Here is a 22,691-nt window from a genome sequence, read left to right on the forward strand (position 1 = left end):
GGGTAGAGTGATAAATAGGCATGAGGATCCTGACTGGTTTTGTCCGGGGTAGAGTGATAAATAGGCATGAAGATCCTGACTGGTTTTGTCCGGGGTAGAGTGATAAATAGGCATGAAGATCCTGACTGGTTTGGCAGGGGTAGAGTGATAAATAGGCATGAGGATCCATGCTACGTAAGATCTACTAAAAACATCATAGAGCCAGATTCTTCCTCTCTCTGATCGAATAACAGAAAACTGAAGTGCTAGGACGTAGGCTAAGAATTGTATAAAAACTCATACATAGAAAGACATTGAAATGCACAAAGACTTGCTCTATTGGATCAGAAAATGTCGTTGTACAATTTTTTGTGAGACATTCTTTTCAAGTCATTTAAAATATTTCATTACCAAAAAAAAAACAAACCTTTTTTGTTGAGCTGAAAAGTGGTCGTAATAACACATGCGCCTACCTGGCATACATGCAAAATAAGATAAGGCGCCAGCTTGCTTTGACATAGAAGGGAGCATCTGGCATCAGGCGGCTTCCGAAAGAGACAGCTGAGAATTAATAACAAGGCCGCGGAATACACATTTGAGACCAAAAGGAAATCTACAATCGTGGATAGACGTAGATGGCGAAAAGAGAACCTTGACCGACCACCGGCAGACGTTTATGTCTGCGATGTATGTGGCAAAATATGTAGATCACAAATAGGGCTCTTGGTAGTTAGGTAAAATACTGTACGCCTCTTGAATTTCCAGACTCAAAGACAAACCTTATTTCATATCAAGTGTAGAGTCTTGTCATGCATTCATTGGGAACTAACATTTGTGATTTCACCATTGCAATTTAAATGCTACATAATGATATTTGTATAAGAGCTATTTAGAAATGGAATAATAGTGACAACAAAATGTTGATAAAGTAATTTGTTTTTAATAATGCAAAATACAATTAACAAAGCAAGAAATCAACAAAACGACAAACCAACAGGTATTTACAAAAATGATTTTTTTTCTTGAATGTTTATCTTTTAAAGTTTCACTGGACCCTACATAAGTTTTTTTTTTTAAATACATGAACTCTGTAGTTTATTTTAATTCCAATAGGGTTTGTTGCTGAACATAAAAATTATATATGTGTCAAACGCGAATAGCCCAATTTTCAGTTTAAAAAAAAAAAAAAAAGTCATTTCTCTATAGAAGAAGTTACGAAGGCTATATAAAATACAACTACAGACCTATATATACTACAATAAATATAGGTTTTTGATTGCTATTACGATTTATTTAGGTAGGTGCTGTTTTACTATTACATACCAAGTATTAGAGTTTAGAAAAACCTAGGTTTGTTTCTTGTGCAACGCTATTAGCTAACACCCCATATCATCTCTCCATTAGTATATTAAGATCTATAATCTAATTCTAGTCTAGATATATATATATATAAATCGAATAGATCTAGTAATAGTAGGCCTATAGATTCTATCTTGAGACTAGATTGCCGAGTCTAGCCTATGCTATGCCTATAGTCAGTTTTTATTAGAAAAAAGTCTAGATATTAATAAAGACTAAATTTTTTTAAATTATTAGATATAGACATAAGACATAGATCTAATAATACTGTAATACGTTTACTATACTCTATACTTAATCTACTAAACTAGAGATCTATCCATAGATTTATCTATAATCTTGTCAATCTAGATCTATACAATATTCATTATAATACTTCTACTTATAATGACTTATTTAATAAGTTAGTACTTAGACTTAGATCTATTATAGTTTATTAATAGATTTACTTTTCAATGCCTAGACCTAATAATAAAATTGCGAATGATGTCTATAATGACTGATTATTTTTTTTTATAATAATAGGCCTACTAAATCTAGGTCTAGACTCTACTTAAATCTAGTCTAAAATAATGACTGTCTAAGACTCTAGATGATTGAGAAGTTCACATAGAGGTGTTTTTAATAATACAGCATGTCGGCTGAAAGTATATAAAGTGTTGTTTTTGTTTTTTTTTGTAAAAATAAAAAAGAGGCTCCAGTAGGCCCCTACTCATTGATAGATTGCCTAACTTTCAACTAATAATAAATTAACAATTAACGTTGAATTACAAAAAAAAGGTAATCATTTTTCCCGACATTGAAAAAAGGTGCCGGTACCCCGTACCGGTGCGTACCGTCACAAAATATATGTATATCTCAATCTTCTTTCTTTTAATTTTTTTGCGGGGTTATTGCTACTTAATACATTGATACCGGATCGATTTAAATAGGGCCTAAGTATACAAGCAGGATTTCGAGCATTGGATAAATTTATTTTTTAAGTACAAAGTTTTATGGAAGAGGCAATATATTAGTTGTTTGAAGATTGTAACTTCTTAAATTCAGGCTAAAAATATCGAAGCCTACATTTTTACACTCATTTCTAAATAGTCAGAAGAGATGGACTGACTCATATTGTAGCTTGTGTACACAAACACAAACTCAGTTAGACTTTCAAAACTATTAAAAGAAAAACTTAGTGATTATTTTTACTGTATCATTCTATTATAATTCCTTTTTAGAATTAGGATATAAACAAAAATTTGCCATATGACTTTATCTAACAGAAAAAAAATAATTAAACTTACATCTATTTATGCGGTTATTTATAGTTACCTAGTAATATAAAATATATTGAACTAACACGTACATTCATCATAATGCAGCCATGCGATTTTTCGTTTATAAACATAGCATAATTTAGGACCAATATTTTACTACGGCTGCTTGGAGAAATCAGGTATACCCATTAGGAGAAAACACGACCCCTTTACTCAAGAAAAATTTAAGAAACTAGAACAGACACAAAATAAACAGTGACATTCATAACAAAATAATATTTAAATTGATTAGAGTAACACCTTTTTAAGTAATCATTTAAAGTTTAAAATCACTACAATTTTTTTCAACAATTACTTTGTGTATTAAATTGTGTATCGGAAAATGCCGGGTACATGAAATAAGTTAGTCCTAAAAAAACAACACATATCTTGGGTAAAATACTCATAAAATAAATAAATAAAAAAAGCGACTTCCGGCCCAATACTTTTTAATCAAAGAAACGAAACGACTAGTCCAACAAACCCTATTGGATTATGTTATCTATATTATAAAGTAGAATGTGAGGGGTATGTATGTATGTATGTATGTATGTATGTTACTTATAGACATCAAAACCGCTTGACCAATCTTGATAAAACTAGGCAGGAATGTTCCTTGGGTACCAACTTAGACCGTAGTGTATGTATTGTAGCCCTAAAACAAACTTAAGACCCTCAAAAAAAATAAAGTTGTCCGACTCTATTACAGCTATAGTATTTTATGGATCTAGGCCATGTCTACAATGTTGACATAAGAAAAGATAGAAAGGATTTAGACCTAGATCTAATTTTAAGAAATACACTTTGCGCAGATAGTTTTTTTACTTTGACGCATGAAAATACAAAAGAAGATCCATTGATTTCATTATATAATAAAATTAACCTTCAATTTTGTGTTTCAAAAGCATTTTTTACATAAATTAGTTCCTGATATCTGTGACTACAGATTTCCTGACGAACATTTTTTCATTAGACAATACCGTAATGAATCGCGTACTAAAAATTATTTCGTTTAATTGTTTACTTTATAATCCCATCCCTAGATCTAAAACTCTAATCCAACTCTAAGATGATAAAACTTCTCTTCGCACAGATAATTTTATACTTTAACACATAAATATATTAATTTAAGTCCATTCATTTCATATTTTGATCAAATAAACATTCAAATTTGGTTTTCTAAAGCTACATTCGTTTACGAAAGCTGCGAAGCCGAGTTGAGATATGCCTAGATCTATATTCATTCATGAATCGCGTACTAAAAATTATTTCGTTTAATTGTTCACTTTATAATCCCATTTATTTAACTAAGCTATCGCTCTTTTCGTTTTTAATAGATAAGAATGTATCGACTTCGGGTAAACCCATTTTCGCAAACCTAATTTTATTGTCGTAGCGAAAGAGAAATAACGTGAAAGGATCATTAGCTACGTTTAACATACATATAAATCCAATCCACTAGATTATTCAAAAGCATTTTTTTACATAAATTAGTTCCTGATATCTACAGATTTCCTGGCGAACATTCTTTCATTAGACATTACCAAATGAGGTCTGAGTCTATTCCTAGGCCTAGGTCTAAAACTCTTACTGAACTCTAAGAAGATAAAACTTCTTTTCGCAAAGATAGTTTTATGCTTTAACACATAAACATACTAATTATTGTCCATTCATTTGATATTTTAATCAAATTAACATTCAAATTTGTTTTTCTAAAGCATTTTTAATACATTCGTTCGCTGTTCGCTAAAGCTGCGTAGCCGTGTTGAGATAGGCCTATATTCATTCATGAAAAAAAGTTCACACATGCGCAGCACAGAACTCTAGATTAGTGTAGATTTAGATCTACGTCTACCTCAAGATCTACTTTATACTTTATACACATGAACATACAAAATTTAGTCTATTCATCTCAAATTTTAATCAAATATATGTAGGCCTACAAGCAAATGTTTTAATTTGAAAAAAAAAATGGATTTAATTAAGCCTATTAGCTATTTTGATTTAATAGCTTCATTCACACTTTTTTTACATTGACACATTCGCTTTACTTATTACATTATTATTTTGTTTAATTGTTTACAAAACACTCTCAGTGACTATATCGACAGTAATGCGCAAATAAAGACCCGCGGGTCGCGGGTAAACATATGTCTAGTCTTATATATTACAGACGTTACTTCTACAGTGGAAATATTTACATCCTACGCATCTCGTGTCAATCTAGTCATGCATGTTAATTAATGACTTAAACTCTTAACTCTTGGATGGCTGCCTGGTCGTGCGGTTTGCACGCTGGACTGTCGTTCAGATTTATCGATGGTCCCGGGTTCAAACCCTGCCCGCTCCCATCCCCCGTCGTCCTGCGGGAGGTTTGGACTAGGAAGTAATTATCTTCAACGCTGAAGGAACATCCGAAACATGTAAAACAAAAACTCTGCTAAGTCGTTGGTTTTCCTGGCTGATTTCGGCAACCCATTCCATTCTCTAATGGCACTAAGGAAGAAGGAGCACTTGTGGGAAATTGTTCTAGCACATGGAATAAGAACTGCAAGAAAACTATTAACCAATGTCTCTGTTCCTTCTTCCTTTCAGACCCACGACACAGGTATGACCACTACGGACCACTACAGACACAGGTATGACCACTACGGACCACTACAGACACAGGTATGACCACTACGGACCACTACAGACACAGGTATGACCACTACGGACCACTACAGACACAGGTATGACCACTACGGACCTCTACAGACACAGGTATGACCACTACGGACCTCTACAGACACAGGTATGACCACTACGGACCTCTACAGACACAGGTATGACCACTAAGGACCTCTACAGACACAGGTATGACAACTACGGACCTCTACAGACACAGGTATGACCACTTAGCATAGGCTAATTCTTTATTTTATAACATCCTTTGTAATGATTCATGATTTGATTATTGATTAATTTTAATAAATTTTTTGCAATAATAATTGATACAATCTTTCGTTCCTTTTCCCAAGCCACACGTGTATGTGAATGATATTTAGCCAAGACATTGCTCTAACTGCCTCGGGTGAACACAGACTTAGGGTCGTGGCCTCTGAAAATGTCACTAGTTGTCATCATTAAAGCTAAAGAAACAAAAGCAAGTTTTGAAATGGAATCTATCGATCGGCGTCATAATAACATCTTGCTATATACAGCCACAGAATAATTTTTTAAGACAGTAAATTATGGACAAAGTAATAAATAAAAAAAACAACAACATTAGAATGACCAGTTAAATGTCACAATAATTGCTGAGAGAGAGAGAGAGAGAGAGAGAGAGAGAGAGAGAGAGAGAGAGTTACAAAGAAGAAATAGGAAGAGAAAAATTACTTTGTATCTAAGTAGTTAAATTTAATACCTTGAGGGTTGAGGCAACTATCATTATTTTACGTCCAGAAGGGAAGAACGAAAGATCTAATTATATTAGGGCAATGTCTACATTTAGTTCACTGATAGAGTATACTATCGTCAGAGTTCGAGGAATCGTTGTCATGGAAACGTTAAAATAAAACTTCGGTCCGTTCAATACCCTTCCCCCTTGTAACTAGATAGTTTAATTGCAGGCGAAATTAAGCTTTTAGTTATAACTGTTCTATGATGAGGCTTGGAGATTCTCTGAAAATAAAAAAAAAACTCGCCCAAAACACTGAACCAAATGTAGAACAAATCGTATTAGCCATAACTTTAAAAGTCTGTCAAGAAAATTCACCATTTTAACTGCGTGGTGTTGTATGCATAATTCTTTTTGCATATCAGAGCCAGCGAGAATTGAAATGGTTAGAATTTCAGGTTCACTAAAATCAGCAGAGAAACAAAACCGTTGTAAATGAGTCAACAATGGTGACTCCACTATATTGAGGTAACATGATTGACAAAACAATGGCAACTACACTATATTTTGGTAACTTGACAGACTAAACAATGGCAACTACACTATATTTTGGTAACGTGACAGACTAAACAATGGTGACTCCACTATACTGTGGTAACGTGACAGACTAAACAATGGTGACTCCACTATACTGTGGTAACGTGACAGACTAAACAATGGTGACTCCACTATGCTGTGGTAACGTGACAGACTAAACAATGGTGACTCCACTATACTGTGGTCACGTGACAGACGAAACAATGGTGACTCTACAATATTGTGGTCACGTGACAGACGCAACGACATTCTCACAACCTTACGTTTTCTTACTTGATATTCCTTCTGGCGTCCATCATAAAGCCTCCATTAAACACTGTACTGGGATCACGTACACCAAACGGTATTGCTTGGGTCGCAACGTCGTCTCTAACTACAAGGGCGGAGATCATGAACAGTCCAGATTGAGATCCCCAAAGCCTCATGATGGATGTATTCTTTGGACTCCCAGTGGATCTCACATCTCCTTACAATAAAAGTACTCCATGGTTTAGACAAGCAATAGACGAGTCAACAATTTTCTAAAAGCGAAGTTTTCTTTCTTGGTCACACTTGAAGATCATCGACGTCGACTCTCTGAAAACAAAAAAGTTCAATGACTTTTGAAACAAGTGCTAACCAACAAGGGGGAGTGGGGAGGGAGATGAAAGGGCCGTAGCCAAAGGACCGCCGATTCCAGAATGTCCCTAAAGGCAATCATTTATTCTGCACAGGATTTGTTGTATTTTTTAAAGCCCAAAACATTTTTTCTTAAAAATAATGCATGAAAAAAAGTTACATTTTCCAATAATTAAGCCAATTTTGAAACCGATTTTTAATATGTTTAAAATTTCAGCTTATCTCGTTTAGCAAGACTTTCTTAGTTTCATAGACTAGAATCAGTAATATTAGTAAATTACCAAGGGTACCTCAAACTTTATTAATATAATTTCCAAATTGCTAACATGCAGAGTTATTTCCCCTTTAGTCATCAAATGTTTTTTTCCCGGAGTGGAACAGAATTAATAGAGGGATGTTTGAGCAATATATATAACCTTTGACCTTTCGTGGCGCTCTGATCTAGAGGAGATTATACATGTGTGACATTATAGTCCGACTGAGTTCATGGACATACCACTTGATTGACATTATGATAAACGAGATACAAGTCGCAGTATTTACATAGGATACTTCATAATAATTGAATATTTACTTACAACTAGGTCAACTTTTTATAGGCACTTCATTAAAAAAAAATATACTACGACTTACACTAGTATTCACCAACCCAGGGGACTAATACAAATTCAATTGTAACTGTAACTGTTCAAGACAGATGTCTTATAGGACCCTGTAATTGGTCCTCACGCTCACAACAATTTATAACAAGTAGGCCTATAACAATTTATAACAAGTATAACAATTTCCGGAAGGCGTGATAGTTAAGTAGTAAAGCACTTGGCTTCTGAATCAGGGGTCCCGGGTTTGAATCCTAGTGAAGCCTGAGATCCACCCAGCTCTAATGGGCGCCTGACATTAATTGTCAGGCCACATGGCCTCCTTCAGTCGTAACGACTATGGTTCATCTCGTACAACACTTTCACGTGACTGTGGAGGCCCTACTTTGCAGAGACACTCCCGTCCACTTAGTAGGTAGAGGAGCCAGCTATTTTTCGTATGGAACGCTTTTCCTCAAGAGCTGAGGCCCATCATTTTTACGCTGTCCATAGCTTTCTTGGTCACCATCTCCACGTAATGCAGTCTAGGGCTATGTCTTTCCAATGGCCAGTATCAATGTTCACTTGGCCACATGACACCCTCGTTAACCGTGAACCACAGAAACAGATGACATTTACATCATTTGCCTTATAGACCACATGGTCGATTTGTCGATTAGGTTTGCATTCCTCTGACCAATCTTTTCTAACTAACCTAGTCACTTCCTCTAACGGCACTCTGGAAGGTACTCGATCTACCGAGACTATATTATAGATCTACAGAGACTTTATCATAGATCTACAGAGACTATATCATAGATCTACAGAGACTGATTATAGATCTACAGAGACTATATCATAGATCTACAGAGACTAGATTATAGATCTACAGAGACTAGATCATAGATCTACAGAGACTATATCATAGATCTACAGAGACTATATCATAGATCTACAGAGACTAGATTATAGATCTACAGAGACTATATCATAGATCTACAGAGACTAGATTATAGATCTACAGAGACTAGATTATAGATCTACAAAGACTATATTATAGATCTACAGAGACTATATTATAGATCTAGAGACTATATCATAGATCTACAGAGACTATATTATAGATCTACAGAGACTATATCATAGATCTACAGAGACTATATTATAGATCTACAGAGACTATATGATAGACTATCTCTAATCTGTTCTGTTTCCCTGCTGGTCTTCCCGTGACGAAAGTAAAGTCCTTGATTTTCCCTTGTCGTCACATTAACTGTCATGAATTTCGCCGGGACACAAATAGCATCAGATAAACAAGTTAGACGCAGCACTCTGGGCGGGAACAAATGTTATTCATTTTCTTGACCGAGTTTTGGCCCTTCGCACTTAATACTGTCATCTATTTCGTCATCCACACCAAGTTGTGTCCCTTGTTTTAAATCAATACAGGCTGTCTCTATTATCTCCCCTGTCTGATGGAACATGTCTTCTTAGACTAAGACTGCTTTATTGATCCTTACGGAAATTTGTTGTGATTACAAGGACTCGTTTCTCATATAAAGACAACACAACAGAAAAATACACATAAATACAACAGACAACATAAAGAGTTCATTCAGCGACTACACACAGGTATCTTGGTGCATTTCATGTTCCCTGATCAATGAGTGGCGGTGATAGAGTCTGACCGAGTGAGGTACGAACGAGTTTTTGTACCGCTCCGTTCTTGTTTTGATTGACAGCAGTCGCCCACTTCGCGACGACCTGGCGTAGTTCTGATGGAGCGGGTGGCCGTTGTCTTCCAAGATTTTTTCGATTTTTCTTAGGCACGTTTTTTCAAAAAGTTCCTTTAAATGTGGTAATGTTGTGAGTGTAATTTTTGATGCTTTTTTAATGATGTTTTCTAGACGTTGCAACAGTTTAGATGAGGCGTTGCCTTGCCAACAACTTATTCCGTATGTTAGCAGATTTTGTACTGTCGCGCCGTAAAATGTCTCAAGGATCTTCTTGTTTAATTTAAAACTGTTGAGTTTGTATAGAAAAAAGAGTCGCTGGGCTGTTTTCTTTGTCAGAGTTCCAAGGTGGTCTTCCCATGAAAGCTTGTTGTTGATGATAATGCCTAGATATTTATATGCCTTTACTTGTTCTATAGATGTAGTGTTTATTTGCAGTTCACGTATAGTTTGTTTTTTCTTTCTAAAATCTATTATAAGTTCTTTAGTTTTTGTTACATTCAGTTCTAGAAAGTTGTCGGTGCACCAGTTTGTAAACTCTTCTATCGAGCTTCGATACTGAGTTTCGTCTCCTGAAATAAGACCGACTATGGCAGTATCATCAGCGAATTTAATGAGTTTAACTGAGTCATAGATGCTTCTTATGTCATTAGTGTAAAGAGTGTATAGCACAGGAGAAAGTACACAACCTTGTGGAGCACCCGTACATAGTACTCGAGTTGACGATTTGGTGTTGTTGACTTTAACATACTGGGGCCGTTGGGTTAAAAAGTTTAGAACCCATGCTTGCAAGTAAGGGCTTACATTTAAGTTACTCAGTTTGTTTATCATTAGATGTGGCTGTATGGTATTGAAAGCCGAGGAGAAATCTACGAAGAGGACTCGTGCATATGTTTTGGGTATATCGAGATGCTTATAAAGCTGGTCCAAAAGCAATAGAATGGCATCCTCAGTTCCTCTAGCTGCTTTGTATGCAAATTGGTGAGGGTCTAGGCTGTTATTGACTTTTGCTACAAGTTGTTTAAGAATATATTTTTCAAAACATTTCATAACAATAGGTGTTAGTGCTACTGGGCGGAAATCATTTAAGCAATCTATTTTTGGTTTCTTAGGCACTGGTATGATTTCTGAAGTTTTCCAGATGTTTGGAATTACGCACGTTTGCAATGACTGGTTAAAGATATGACAGAAGATAGAAGAAATTTGCTCCGCACATAGCTTGATCAGCTTGCCACTAATTTTGTCCGGTCCACAAGCTTTTGTTACGTCTACTCTCTTAAATAACAATGTCACTTCATCCTCCGTTACAAAATTGACGTAGGGCTCTTGTTTTCCTTTGGACAGAGTGTTGAAAAGTTCTTTGTGTAGTTCAACAAAATCTTCTTTGTCAAAACGAGAATAGAAATAATTTAGTTCGTTGGCGAATTTCTCAACATCAGCCACTAAAATTTGTTTTCGTTTTGAGGCGCAGCCTGTTATTTTCTTTAATCCCTCCCAGCATTGTTTTGAGTTGTTCTTTGCAAAGAAATTCTCAATTTTTTCTTTGTATGTTTTTTTCCCTTCAATTATTGCTTTTCTCAGTTTATTTTTAGCATTTATAAACTCTTCGTTGCTAGCCTTATACTTTGTTTTCTTTTCAGTAATAAGGTGTTTGATTTTTTTGGTCATCCAGGGCTTATTGTTTCCATAGACTTGTATTGTTTTGGTTGGAATTGTTAACTCCTCGCAGAATGATAGATATGAGGTAACAGTTTCTGTTAGTTCGTTTATGTCTGGACAGTTCTCAATAAAGATTTCCCAGTTAGTTTTCTCAACGCATCCTCGTAGTTTTTCTACAGCCTCTTCAGACCACATCTTGACCGTTTTTATAACTCTCTTTGTAGTTTTAAGAGTAGGTTTGTAATTTGGTATAAGATGGAGTAATACATGGTCAGATTCTCCAAGTGGGAACAAACTTTTACATTTGTAAGCCTGCTTAATGTTTACGTAGCATTTGTCGAGCGTTCTGCCCTGCCTTGTGGGGAGGGAGACATACTGGCAATAGTTTGACAGTGTGTTGTCAATATTTAGGTTGTTGAAATCTCCAGTTACGATACAAACAGAGTCCGGGTGTTTTGATTGTACATTGTGTAACACATCAAAAATTATTTCCGACGCAGTCGCTGTGTCAGCCGTCGGTGGTATGTACACAACAACAACACACACCTGGGTGAATTCTCTAGGCAAGTAGTAGGGCCTAAGTGTGACACACATAAGTTCAATGTTAGGGTCACAAATTTTATTCCTGATGTTCACATTATTGGCGTTGCAGTATTCCTTGTTTATATAGATTGCGAGTCCTCCTCCTTTTGACTTTCCACTATTAAGTGTTCTGTCTGCTCTATAAACGTAAAATTTATCGAGATCAACAGAGGAGTCGGGTATCGTATCATTGAGCCAGGTTTCAGTGAAACACATTAAGGAACACTCTCTAAATTGATACAAATGTTCACAGCAACCTGTTAATTCTTCCATCTTATTTTGTAAAGACCTAACATTGCCTGTTACGATGGGTGGTAGGAAGCCTCTTTGTCCTCTTCTTCTACACTTAACTCGTATTCCTCCTCTACGTCCTCTCTTCTTACGTTTTGCGCTAGGGATTTGTTCGGTAAAAGCCTTGGGCTTAGGCTCGTTATTAGGTTCCAAGATGGCGGGTGTGTTGTCCATACTGTCAAGCGTCTTACCACAAAACTCCACTGAAATACACGTTTCCACACAAATTAAAATCCATACCAACATTAGAATCCAAAAGACACAGTGCACATCCATTGAAACATTGAGTAGTAACAAATTACATGAAATATTAACAGAAAAAAAAAATTAGAAAAAAGAGTCCAGTATAATCAGGTCGCCTGCTGTGCAGCGCCCCTATATACGTATATCCTGCGATGACAACAGTTGTTTCATGCCGAGCCAATGTCTTGTTTACATCTGAATCTCGCATGACATCATTCAATTTGGTTGTTGTTGCCCTTACCTCGGGATCTGAACGTCTTTAAACCACTACCAACAGCATGCTTAGAGAGGTGGAAGCTGCAAATTCTAGATGTGCTCAGTACGCTAAAGATAAGGATAAGATAGGTGTAGGACATTGTAGGACATACTTAATATTAATTATCTTCTGTTTTGAAGGAACGCCTGCAATTTATTTGCTCGAAACTGTGCAGGGAGCTATTATAACTATGAGAAAAAAAAATCATAAGAAAATTTAAAAACAAAACATTTTTTTTTAACCAAATCTTATATTATGCTTACTTGAATCAATTAGTTTGAATCAGTCATGTCATTAAATTTGTAATAGGTCTAGACTAACAATAAAATAGCATTTTAAAACATTAACAAAAAAAGGGGAACGACCCTAATTCGAACTCATGGCTCAGGCCTTCTCAGAGAGAGAGAAAGAAAGATAGAGAAAGATGAAAAAAAATGAGATGGAGATATTTTTATAACAACTCGAAATTTTCTGTATAAAATTCTCTTTCATTTTGTCAGTTGTATTCTTTGAGCATTCCACAAACAGATTGGACAGACATATCAACATGGAAATAGACTGAAAATGTGAAAGTCAAGCCATTGTCGAGAGCATAAATAATTGATAGGCTAACCCGCAAGAAAACGTTCATCTTGAAAGCTTGTTCCCCCATAATAAAACACCCATGTATCCTAACATAATTAAACACCAATGTATCCTAACACCCATAAACCGTTTTTTTTTAAATCTATGTGCGTGATCGTCTCCTGGGTGACAAAGAGAGCTAACTAGAGATAGCAGCCATACGGTACGAAAAGAGAGAATTGTTGACAATGCAGTTTATGAATTTGTTGGTGCTACGTTATAGATCTACTTTGCCCAAACCAAACTTGGTGTAATTTAGTGTGCATTTTTTGTTAGTGGGTTTCAAAAGATATTTGAAACACTTGCGTGTAAAGAAATAGAGATAAAACTCCTGACACTGTGCCCACTCATTACAACCTGGAGTCTATTTTGTAATCTGGTTAGTTCAATGAGTGACGTTGTAGTTATGGAAGCAGAAGACTTTTTGTGTTGTCTACAAGTTGGCGGAGGGATATTGAAACAGACACATGTAACCATGGCGTCAGCTGTAAGGGAATACCTAGCAGTGGCAGTACTCGATAGAACTGTCAGGCAATGATGACACCCAGTACTAGTACCTAGCATTGGCAGTACGCGATAGAACTGTGAGGCAATGATGACACCCAGTACTAGTACCTAGCAGTGGCAGTACTCGATAGAACTGTGAGGCAATGATGACACCCAGTACTAGTACCTAGCAGTGGCAGTACTCGATAGAACTGTATTACGTGAGAAGTGTACACTGTGACACAGAAGTCGAGAATTTGCTACTGCTGAGTTTTGAAATACACTTCTGTCCTTGAATTTGTTGTTGACATACATCTCATTATTTGAATCGCTGTCCTTGAATCCGACAGTTTTAGAATTACACCATGTGGTGAAATAGTTACTATTTGTTTATGTTTGTGTAACGTCTTAAGAATGTGTACATAACATTGATTTAGTGTGCTACTGTCCAAGTCTCTTTCGTCAGTTCAGGTTTCGTTCTAGTTTAATAAAGCCTTGTTTTAGGTTACCCTTCAGTGTTCCTTTATTTCTTATTGCACACCAGAATATTGTTTTTTTTCTGAATGGTCACGTGATGATCAATGGATTACTTTTTTAACAAACTTATTCAAGATTCGCTTCGCCTTCCATGGAAATTGATTTTCTTTCTAAAAAACTGTTGCGTAGGTAGGAAAGCAATGACCACATACACATATATAACACGTATACCGAACATACATACACTGAACATGTACAATATATACACAGCACAAACACAGAATTTAAGAGGTATATATATATATATATATATGACCATCAATAAAAACGTATCGTGGATACTTCATAAATATTCATTAGATCAAGTGACGTGACATTCATCTTCGTAGAGTGACCATTTGACTGCCACTCAGTACAAACAGAAAAGTGACCAGCCCGTGTTGCAGCCAACTAAATGTTTCTGAAGTGTCGCGTGTTAAAACTATGGAACAGCATGAGATGCACTACAATGACCCCAGGCCCGTACATCTTACTTTACCTATTACACACATTTTCTATTTAAGCTCAAATACTATCGAAGTTTGAAACAATTTGGAAGGAATGGTATTTTTTCAATCCTTCACATATATTGATTGTCATGATAATTAGTTTCTTTCTAAAAACAAGAAACAAATATAACAAGGTTACGAAGACAGTTAGTGTGGAAACAAAAAATCGAATTCGGCCCCCGAAGTGGTCCGCCTAGGCAAGTAAAAAGGCAGGTTTCAGAATATCAGAAACTATGAACTACAAACTATCAACAACTACAATCCTATCTCCGTCGATACAAAAAGAAGGGACTCGTGTTAAAACTGTTGCCGCTACTGTTGTAGTGTTAGGCCGACTAACGACATAATACCCCAGGATACGGAGATTTGTTAATGTTTATTATTATATTGTTAATATTCATATGTATTCAATGAACAGATTGTTAAGAAGATATAGTTAAATGTGAATCTGATCTAAGATATTTTTTAAAAATTCATTCATGTTTGTCTATAGCATAACAGTCTAAAGTTGATCCGAGAATAGGTGTGGGAGAAATAAGGTGTACACACTTTTTACCAGACAGACAGACAGAGTTGATAGAAGCTTTGTAACAAAAACTACAACAATTACAACAACTGTTACAACACTGCCCCCTTCCTTTTTTAATATCATCATTTTTATTTTCAAATGAACTTCTTTTGTCATTAAGACTCATGATAGAATCAATACTTTTTTTTTTTAATTTGTAGAGATTTACAAAAAAAAATATCCACGAGACGATGCTAAGAATGAGAACTCCAGAAAATAATTAGAGAAAGTTCCGACCCTGGCCTCCGCCTTCTGTTCGTGAGCACTGCCTCACGTCATGAGCTCAACTAGGAATGCGTCATTGAGAAATAGCAACTCATCCAGACGTTTGATTACGTTGACATTAGGGAACTTCAAGGTTTTTAAATTATAGTTCTTTTTGCATGTTGGGAAATAGGAAATAGTTCGTTAAGTTTCACTTTCAGACCAGAGTGTGATAGAAATGAATAAAATAGACAAAAATATCATCCTACGAGTGGGTGTGTTTATGTGTTTGTGTGTGTCTGTGCTTAAATAGTAATTTATCAAATTATTTCATATTGAAGTTTCATATTGACTTTTATTTAGTTCTTTAATATGTATTGTAAAAAAAAAAAAGAAAAATATCTCTATCTATCTATCTATCTATCTATCTATCTATCTATCTATCTATCTATCTATCTATCTATCATTGCACACATACACACAAACACAAACTCCAGTATCTTATAGTATTTTTACTACTTGTCTTTAAATCCCCAATTTCAATGTCTTCTCTATTCAAACATTTAACTTTCTTCTTGAGTTTGTCTGTGGTCGTGATTGAGAAATGGTAGGTGTGGCTGTGTGTAGAGTTTTTCACCTCCTAGTACTGGAGAAGTGGTAGGTGTGACTGTGTGTAGAGTTTTTCACCTCCTAGTACTGGAGAAGTGGTAGGTGTGACTGTGTGTAGAGTTTTTCACCTCCTAGTACTGGAGAAGTGGTAGGTGTGACTGTGTGTAGAGTTTTTCACCTCCTAGTACTGGAGAAGTGGTAGGTGTTACTGTGTGTAGAGTTTTTCACCTCCTAGTACTGGAGAAGTGGTAGGTGTGACTGTGTGTAGAGTTTTTCACCTCCTAGTACTGGAGAAGTGGTAGGTGTGACTGTGTGTAGAGTTTTTCACCTCCTAGTACTGGAGAAGTGGTAGGTGTGACTGTGTGTAGAGTCTTTCACCTCCTAGTACTGGAGAAGTGGTAGGTGTGACTGTGTGTAGAGTTTTTCACCTCCTAGTACTGGAGAAGTGGTAGGTGTGGCTGTGTGTAGAGTTGTTCACCTCCTAGTACTGGAGAATTGGTAGGTGTGGCTGTGTGTAGAGTCTTTCACCTCCTAGTACTGGAGAAGTGGTAGGTGTGGCTGTGTGTAGAGTCTTTCACCTCCTAGTGCTGGAGAAGTGGTAGGTGTGGCTGTGTGTAGAGTCTTTCACCTCCTAGTACAGGAGAAGTGGTAGGTGTGGCTGTGTGTAGAGTCTTTCACCTCCTAGTGCTGGAGAAGTGGTAGGTGTGGCTGTGTGTAGAGTCTTTCACCTCCTAGTACAGGAGAAGTGGTAGGTGTGACTGTGTGTAGAGTTTTTCACCTCCTAGTACTGGAGAAGTGGTAGGTGTGACTGTGTGTAGAGTTTTTCCCCTCCTAGTACTGGAGAAGTGGTAGGTGTGGCTGTGTGTAGAGTTTTTCACCTCCTAGTACTGGAGAAGTGGTAGGTGTGGCTGTGTGTAGAGTCTTTCACCTCCTAGTACTGGAGAAGCGGTAGGTGTGACTGTGTGTAGAGTTTTTCACCTCCTAGTACAGAAGTGGTAGGTGTGACTGTGTAGAGTTTTTCACCTCCTAGTACAGGAGAAGTGGTAGGTTTGACTGTGTGTAGAGTTTTTCACCTCCTAGTACTGGAGAAGTGGTAGGTGTGACTGTGTGTAGAGTTTTTCACCTCCTAGTACAGGAGAAGTGGTAGGTGTGACTGTGTAGAGTTTTTCACCTCCTAGTAGGCTACTGGAGAAGTGGTAGGTGTGAATGTGTGTAGAGTCTTTCACCTCCTAATACAGGAGAAGTGATAGATTATTATCCACATCTTTTTTGAAGGGTGTGTGAGCAGGACACGCAATACCTTCCTTCAGGGAACTGTACCAGGTAAAAGAAAAAGAGGCAGACAGAGAAAGCGATGAGAAGGTAACATGAAAGAATGGTGGGGCCTGCCATTGTAAGAGGTTTTAACTGAGACAAAAGACAGAGAGGAATGAAGAAAGATCAATTATAAATCTTGCATGGTGCCCCAACGGTTCAACATTCTAGGGGATAATTCGTTTAAGCACATTTTATTGGTTTAAAATGTGCAATCAAAAAAAAAATTTAAACACTAAATAAATAAGTTCGTTAAGAGTTCTGAATTCACTAGCCTCGACTTACGTACGATCAGAACAGAGTAATGTACAGTTATCTTTCCCTTTTTTTTTCTACCAATATTGTAGCCGTATAAACATTCGAGATTTTCACACAGTTGACCACAGTAGTCTCCTCTTGGATTACATCTGATGCCGCATTTAGGGTCACAATGTGGGAAGTATCAATTGATCATTATAAAATAGATTTAGTATAGTTCCATGTATTAACTAACTTATGGAACAGAATTCTGATTCAAATGTTGTTTTCAAAAAGAATTTTAATACGAACTTCGTTTTCGTTGAAAGTTAAAAAAAAAAAGTTCTACTTTTACATCGCGTAGTTTTGACATATCTTCATGATACACTTGACAACAATCTAAATTAGACTCAATAGAGGCCAGATGTAGATCTAGATTTAGATTTAAACGTATTAAACAATTTGAACAAAATTTACATCTATAAATTATTAAGGAAATAGTTTATCTTCTTACAGTTTAGGGGTGCAGATTTATTTATTATGTAAACAGTAGTATTACATAAGGAAGTGAATGTGATGCAAACAGTATAGTGCATTATTATCCACTAGTAGGCCTTCTAGATCTAATCCTGATCATAATATTGGCCTAACTCTAGGTCTAGTAATTTTAAGATTAAACATGTTATGTCATACGAATTCTATTCTAGATCTAGATTCTAGGTCTGGTCTAGTTTCTAGATTTAGTTCTAGATCTTGATCTAGACCAAGTCTAAATTCTAGATCTGACCTAGTCTAAATTCTAGATCTAGACCTAGTCTTTATTCTAGATCTAGACCTAGTCTAGATTCTAGGTCTAGACCTAGTCTAAATTCTAGATCTGGACCTAGTCTTGATTCTAGGTCTAGATCTAGATATCTAGACTACATCTAGAACTAGTCTAGATATCTACATCTACTTATTCTAGAAGAGTTAGAATAGTCTTAACAAAGACGAAGTGTTGTCATGTTTGCTTTTTTGTGGAAAAAAAAAACGCCAAATAGTCTTTAATATTGTTATTAATCTCAACAATCAAAACAAGACTACGGCTTAAATATTCCTGGTTCATTGGTGACTTCGATGGGGGCCGCCTCTGAGTTTCTGTGATAACACAAACTCTCTTTGTAATCTTGTTTTAAATAATTTTTTTTTTACAATACTTGACTTATCAATACTTAAGTATTCTGTACTCCGGATACATAAAAGGCTATTTCTGGATTTTTGTCTCCATATATGAAAACCTCCTTTATAATGGTGCTTATCTTTAGGAAATCAATACTTCAGTTACTTCCCCTTGAACGATCTTTAAGAGCATCTCTAAGGATAGTAAAATTATAAAGGCCTCTATTGGAAGATTGGAGTATCCATGGTGAACAGCGATCCTCACAGATCTCTCATTAAGTTAGTGGATGGCGTTCGAGAAGTTTCCTTTTAATCCAATGTCACTGTCAAAGACCCTCTCGAAATTGTTTCAGAAAACCTAATTTTTAATACTATTTTCTCAAAATGGTCTAAGAATTTTGTTTAAATAATGTGGACGCTATAAATAGATGAACCTCTCCTCTTCAACTAGTGATAGTCTAACGATTTAGTTTTCTACAAAAACATGAAACTGTGAAGTAGTCTACAGTTACCTAGATGAATTATAAAGTAGTTTACAGTTACAGCCCTACGTCAATCTAATGATGCATGTTGATCAATGACTTAAATTCTACCAAGTCATTGGTTTTCCTGGCTGACTCAGGCAATCCGATCCATGCTCTATTAGCACTAGAAATTATAAAGCAGTCTACAGTCACTTAGACGAATTATGACGCAGTCTACAGTTACATAGAGGAACTATGACGCAGTCTACAGTTACATAGAGGAATTATGACGCAGTCTACAGTTACATAGAGGAATTATGACGCAGTCTATAGTTACATAGAGGAATTATGACGCAGTCTACAGTTACATAGAGGAATTATGACGCAGTCTACAGTTACATAGAGGAATTATGACGCAGTCTACAGTTACTTAGATGAATTATGACGCAGTCTACAGTTACTTAGATGACTTATGAAGCAGTCTACAGTTACTTAGATGACTTATGAAGCAGTCTACAGTTACTTAGATGACTTATGAAGCAGTCTACAGTTACTTAGATGAATTATGAAGCAGTCTACAGTTACTTAGATGAATTATGAAGCAGTCTACAGTTAGATGACTTATGAAGCAGTCTACAGTTACTTAGATGACTTATGAAGCAGTCTACAGTTACTTAGATGAATTATGAAGCAGTCTACAGTTACTTAGATGAATTATGAAGCAGTCTACAGTTACTTAGATGACTTATGAAGCAGTCTACAGTTACTTAGATGACTTATGAAGCAGTCTACAGTTACTTAGATGACTTATGAAGCAGTCTACAGTTACTTAGATGAATTATGAAGCAGTCTACAGTTACTTAGATGAATTATGAAGCAGTCTACAGTTACTTAGATGACTTATGAAGCAGTCTACAGTTACTTAGATGAATTATGACTCAGTCTATAGTTACATAGAGGAATTATGACGCAGTCTACAGTTACATAGAGGAATTATGACGCAGTCTACAGTTACATAGAGGAATTATGACGCAGTCTACAGTTACATAGAGGAATTATGACGCAGTCTAGTACGTCTTGTAGCGGAATGTTCAGTTCAAACAACAATACATCTTGTAGCGGGCTGTTCAGTTGAAACAACAAGACGTCTTGTAGCGGAATGTTCAGTTGAAACAACAAGACGTCTTGTAGCGGGCTGTTCAGTTCAAACAACAAGACGTCTTGTAGCGGAATGTTCAGTTCAAACAACAAGACGTCTTGTAGCGGGCTGTTCAGTTCAAACAACAAGACGTCTTGTAGCGGGCTGTTCAGTTCAAACAACAAGACGTCTTGTAGCGGAATGTTCAGTTCAAACAACAAGACGTCTTGTAGCGGGCTGTTCAGTTCAAACAACAAGACGTATGTAGAACAGTTATCGAACAATTAGCTACCGCATTCATAACATATTTTATATCTCTTTTTTTAGTGAACTGAGAGGTGGTCAATGTAACAGAGTTGCCCTACGGAAACGAATTAAAGTCCAGTTTAGGCACCAACTTGCTTTAACTGACATAGAAGAGAGAATTTGGTTGCAGACGACTTCGGAACGAGACAGCTGGAGATCACTTACAAAGACCACGGTTATACATCTGAGACCAATATAAAATCATCTAGAAGGCAAAAATGAGATGTACTACATTCTTCATTAATCTTCGGACTCGAAGACAAGCTTTATTAATTAATGGACCTCATTCACCAATCGTAAACAAACAATATTTAGCCACGATAATATTGATAAAACAACGAAAAAAACTTTCACGCGATAGCCATTGTGTATTACGTAATTTGTATAGAAGAGATAGAGAATCACGTGGCTAAATGTGGTTTGTTTACGATTGGTGAATAAGGTCCATTGATGAATGCTACCATATTAATACCACTAAATGTTTGATGCTACCATATTAATACCACTAAATGTTTGATGCTACCATATTCATGTCCTACATTTAAACTTTGCAACCCTCCACCTCTCACTGCCATCTTGTTCTCAGTTTCCAGTAGTCTTCTTGTGTCTGCCAGTAAATGCAATGATTTATTTCTGGGAGACATTTGTATGTGTTCACATTTCTGAGACTGAATCACGTCAATACAATAAAGCTTACCTTCTGCTGAAGTCGTGAGAATGTATTTTATTGCGTTGTAATTGAAGTGATCAACCAAATGGCACTCATGCAGATTCCTGGACGCAAGAGAAATAGATCCAAACTGTAAGTAATGAGCGAAAACAAAGAGAAAGACTCGAACGACGGTCTGTGATCATCGTAAGGAAAACATTTCACCACCCTGATCTATTCACGACACACACGTCAGTGGTGATTGGCAAGGGAGGGGGTGCTCGGAGTAATGGGTCAGACATGAAGAGGGGGCTGTGACGGAAACGGGAGCGGGAGCACAAATAATTATCATGTGCTCAAACACAAAAAGAAACAGCACATTAAACTTGAAACTGAGCTTCAAACAAAACTTTGATAGATTTGTATTCAATGTACCCAATACCAGTGTTTTCAATTTGATTTTTGTTTTAAAAATAGCCCTGCTTGATCTCGAGTCTACAGCACAGGACGAGCGAGTGAGCACGGGAGGATGAAACTATTATCTAGTGAGTAGCGACGATAAGAAGAGGTCGTTAACGAGAGGAAGAGAGAGGAAGATTAGTGTACACAGAGGATGATGTCACGTGACAAAGGAATCGCGAGATGAAGGGATGAAGTAGCCGATGTAGTGGGGGGGGGGGAAGAGACTTGGGAAATGTAGTCTGGGGAAATGAGGCCATGGTGACAGTCCTTGCCTGGCACTGCCAGCAGTCGATCAATTTCTAGTGATCAGTGCCGACAGTCTGTGCCACTTAACATCTGACTGTCACACATTCTAATCGACTCGTGACAGTGTCAACTCAGGCGCAAGATTCTCAAATTTAAATGGATTCAAGATTAACCAGTGAAAAGTTACCGCCCCTTACAGTATTACAAGTAAGTGGACCTAACACAAGTCCTACATGTAGAGAGGAACATGTTCCAACCCGATTTTGTTGATGGTTGAACAGATGGTTGAACAGATGGTTGAACAGATGGTTGCTGCTCTTCGACCTTTTTTTTTTGTTTTAACGACCTGATTAGGATCAGGAAACAGGTATGGTTACATGTCAGAACAAATCAGGAAACAGGTATGGTTACATGTCAGAACAAATCAGGAAACAGGTATGGTTACATGTCAGAACAAATCAGGAAACAGGTATGGTTACATGTCAGAACAAATCAGGAAACAGGTATGGTTACATGTCAGAACAAATCAGGAAACAGGTATGGTTACATGTCAGAACAAATCAGGAAACAGGTATGGTTACATGTCAGAACAAATCAGGAAACAGGTATGGTTACATGTCAGAACA

General features: G+C 36.5%; 1 protein-coding gene across 1 annotated transcript in view; it reads right to left on the reverse strand.

The window, feature by feature from the left end:
- LOC106059450 (uncharacterized) overlaps window positions 1-22,019 on the reverse strand; it is a 63,566-nt gene extending 41,547 nt beyond the window's left edge. The window contains exons 1-2 of the mRNA XM_056029020.1: window positions 21,406-22,019; window positions 6,889-7,191 (exon numbers count right to left, since the gene is read on the reverse strand). Of these exons, the coding sequence (XP_055884995.1) occupies window positions 6,889-7,040 (152 nt within the window). The 5' untranslated portion in view covers window positions 7,041-7,191; window positions 21,406-22,019. The remainder of the gene's footprint in view (window positions 1-6,888; window positions 7,192-21,405) is intronic.
- Between the last annotated feature and the right edge of the window lie 672 nt (window positions 22,020-22,691).

This window comes from Biomphalaria glabrata, chromosome 5 (assembly GCF_947242115.1).
Source record: "Biomphalaria glabrata chromosome 5, xgBioGlab47.1, whole genome shotgun sequence".
Taxonomy (NCBI): Eukaryota; Metazoa; Mollusca; class Gastropoda; family Planorbidae; genus Biomphalaria; species Biomphalaria glabrata.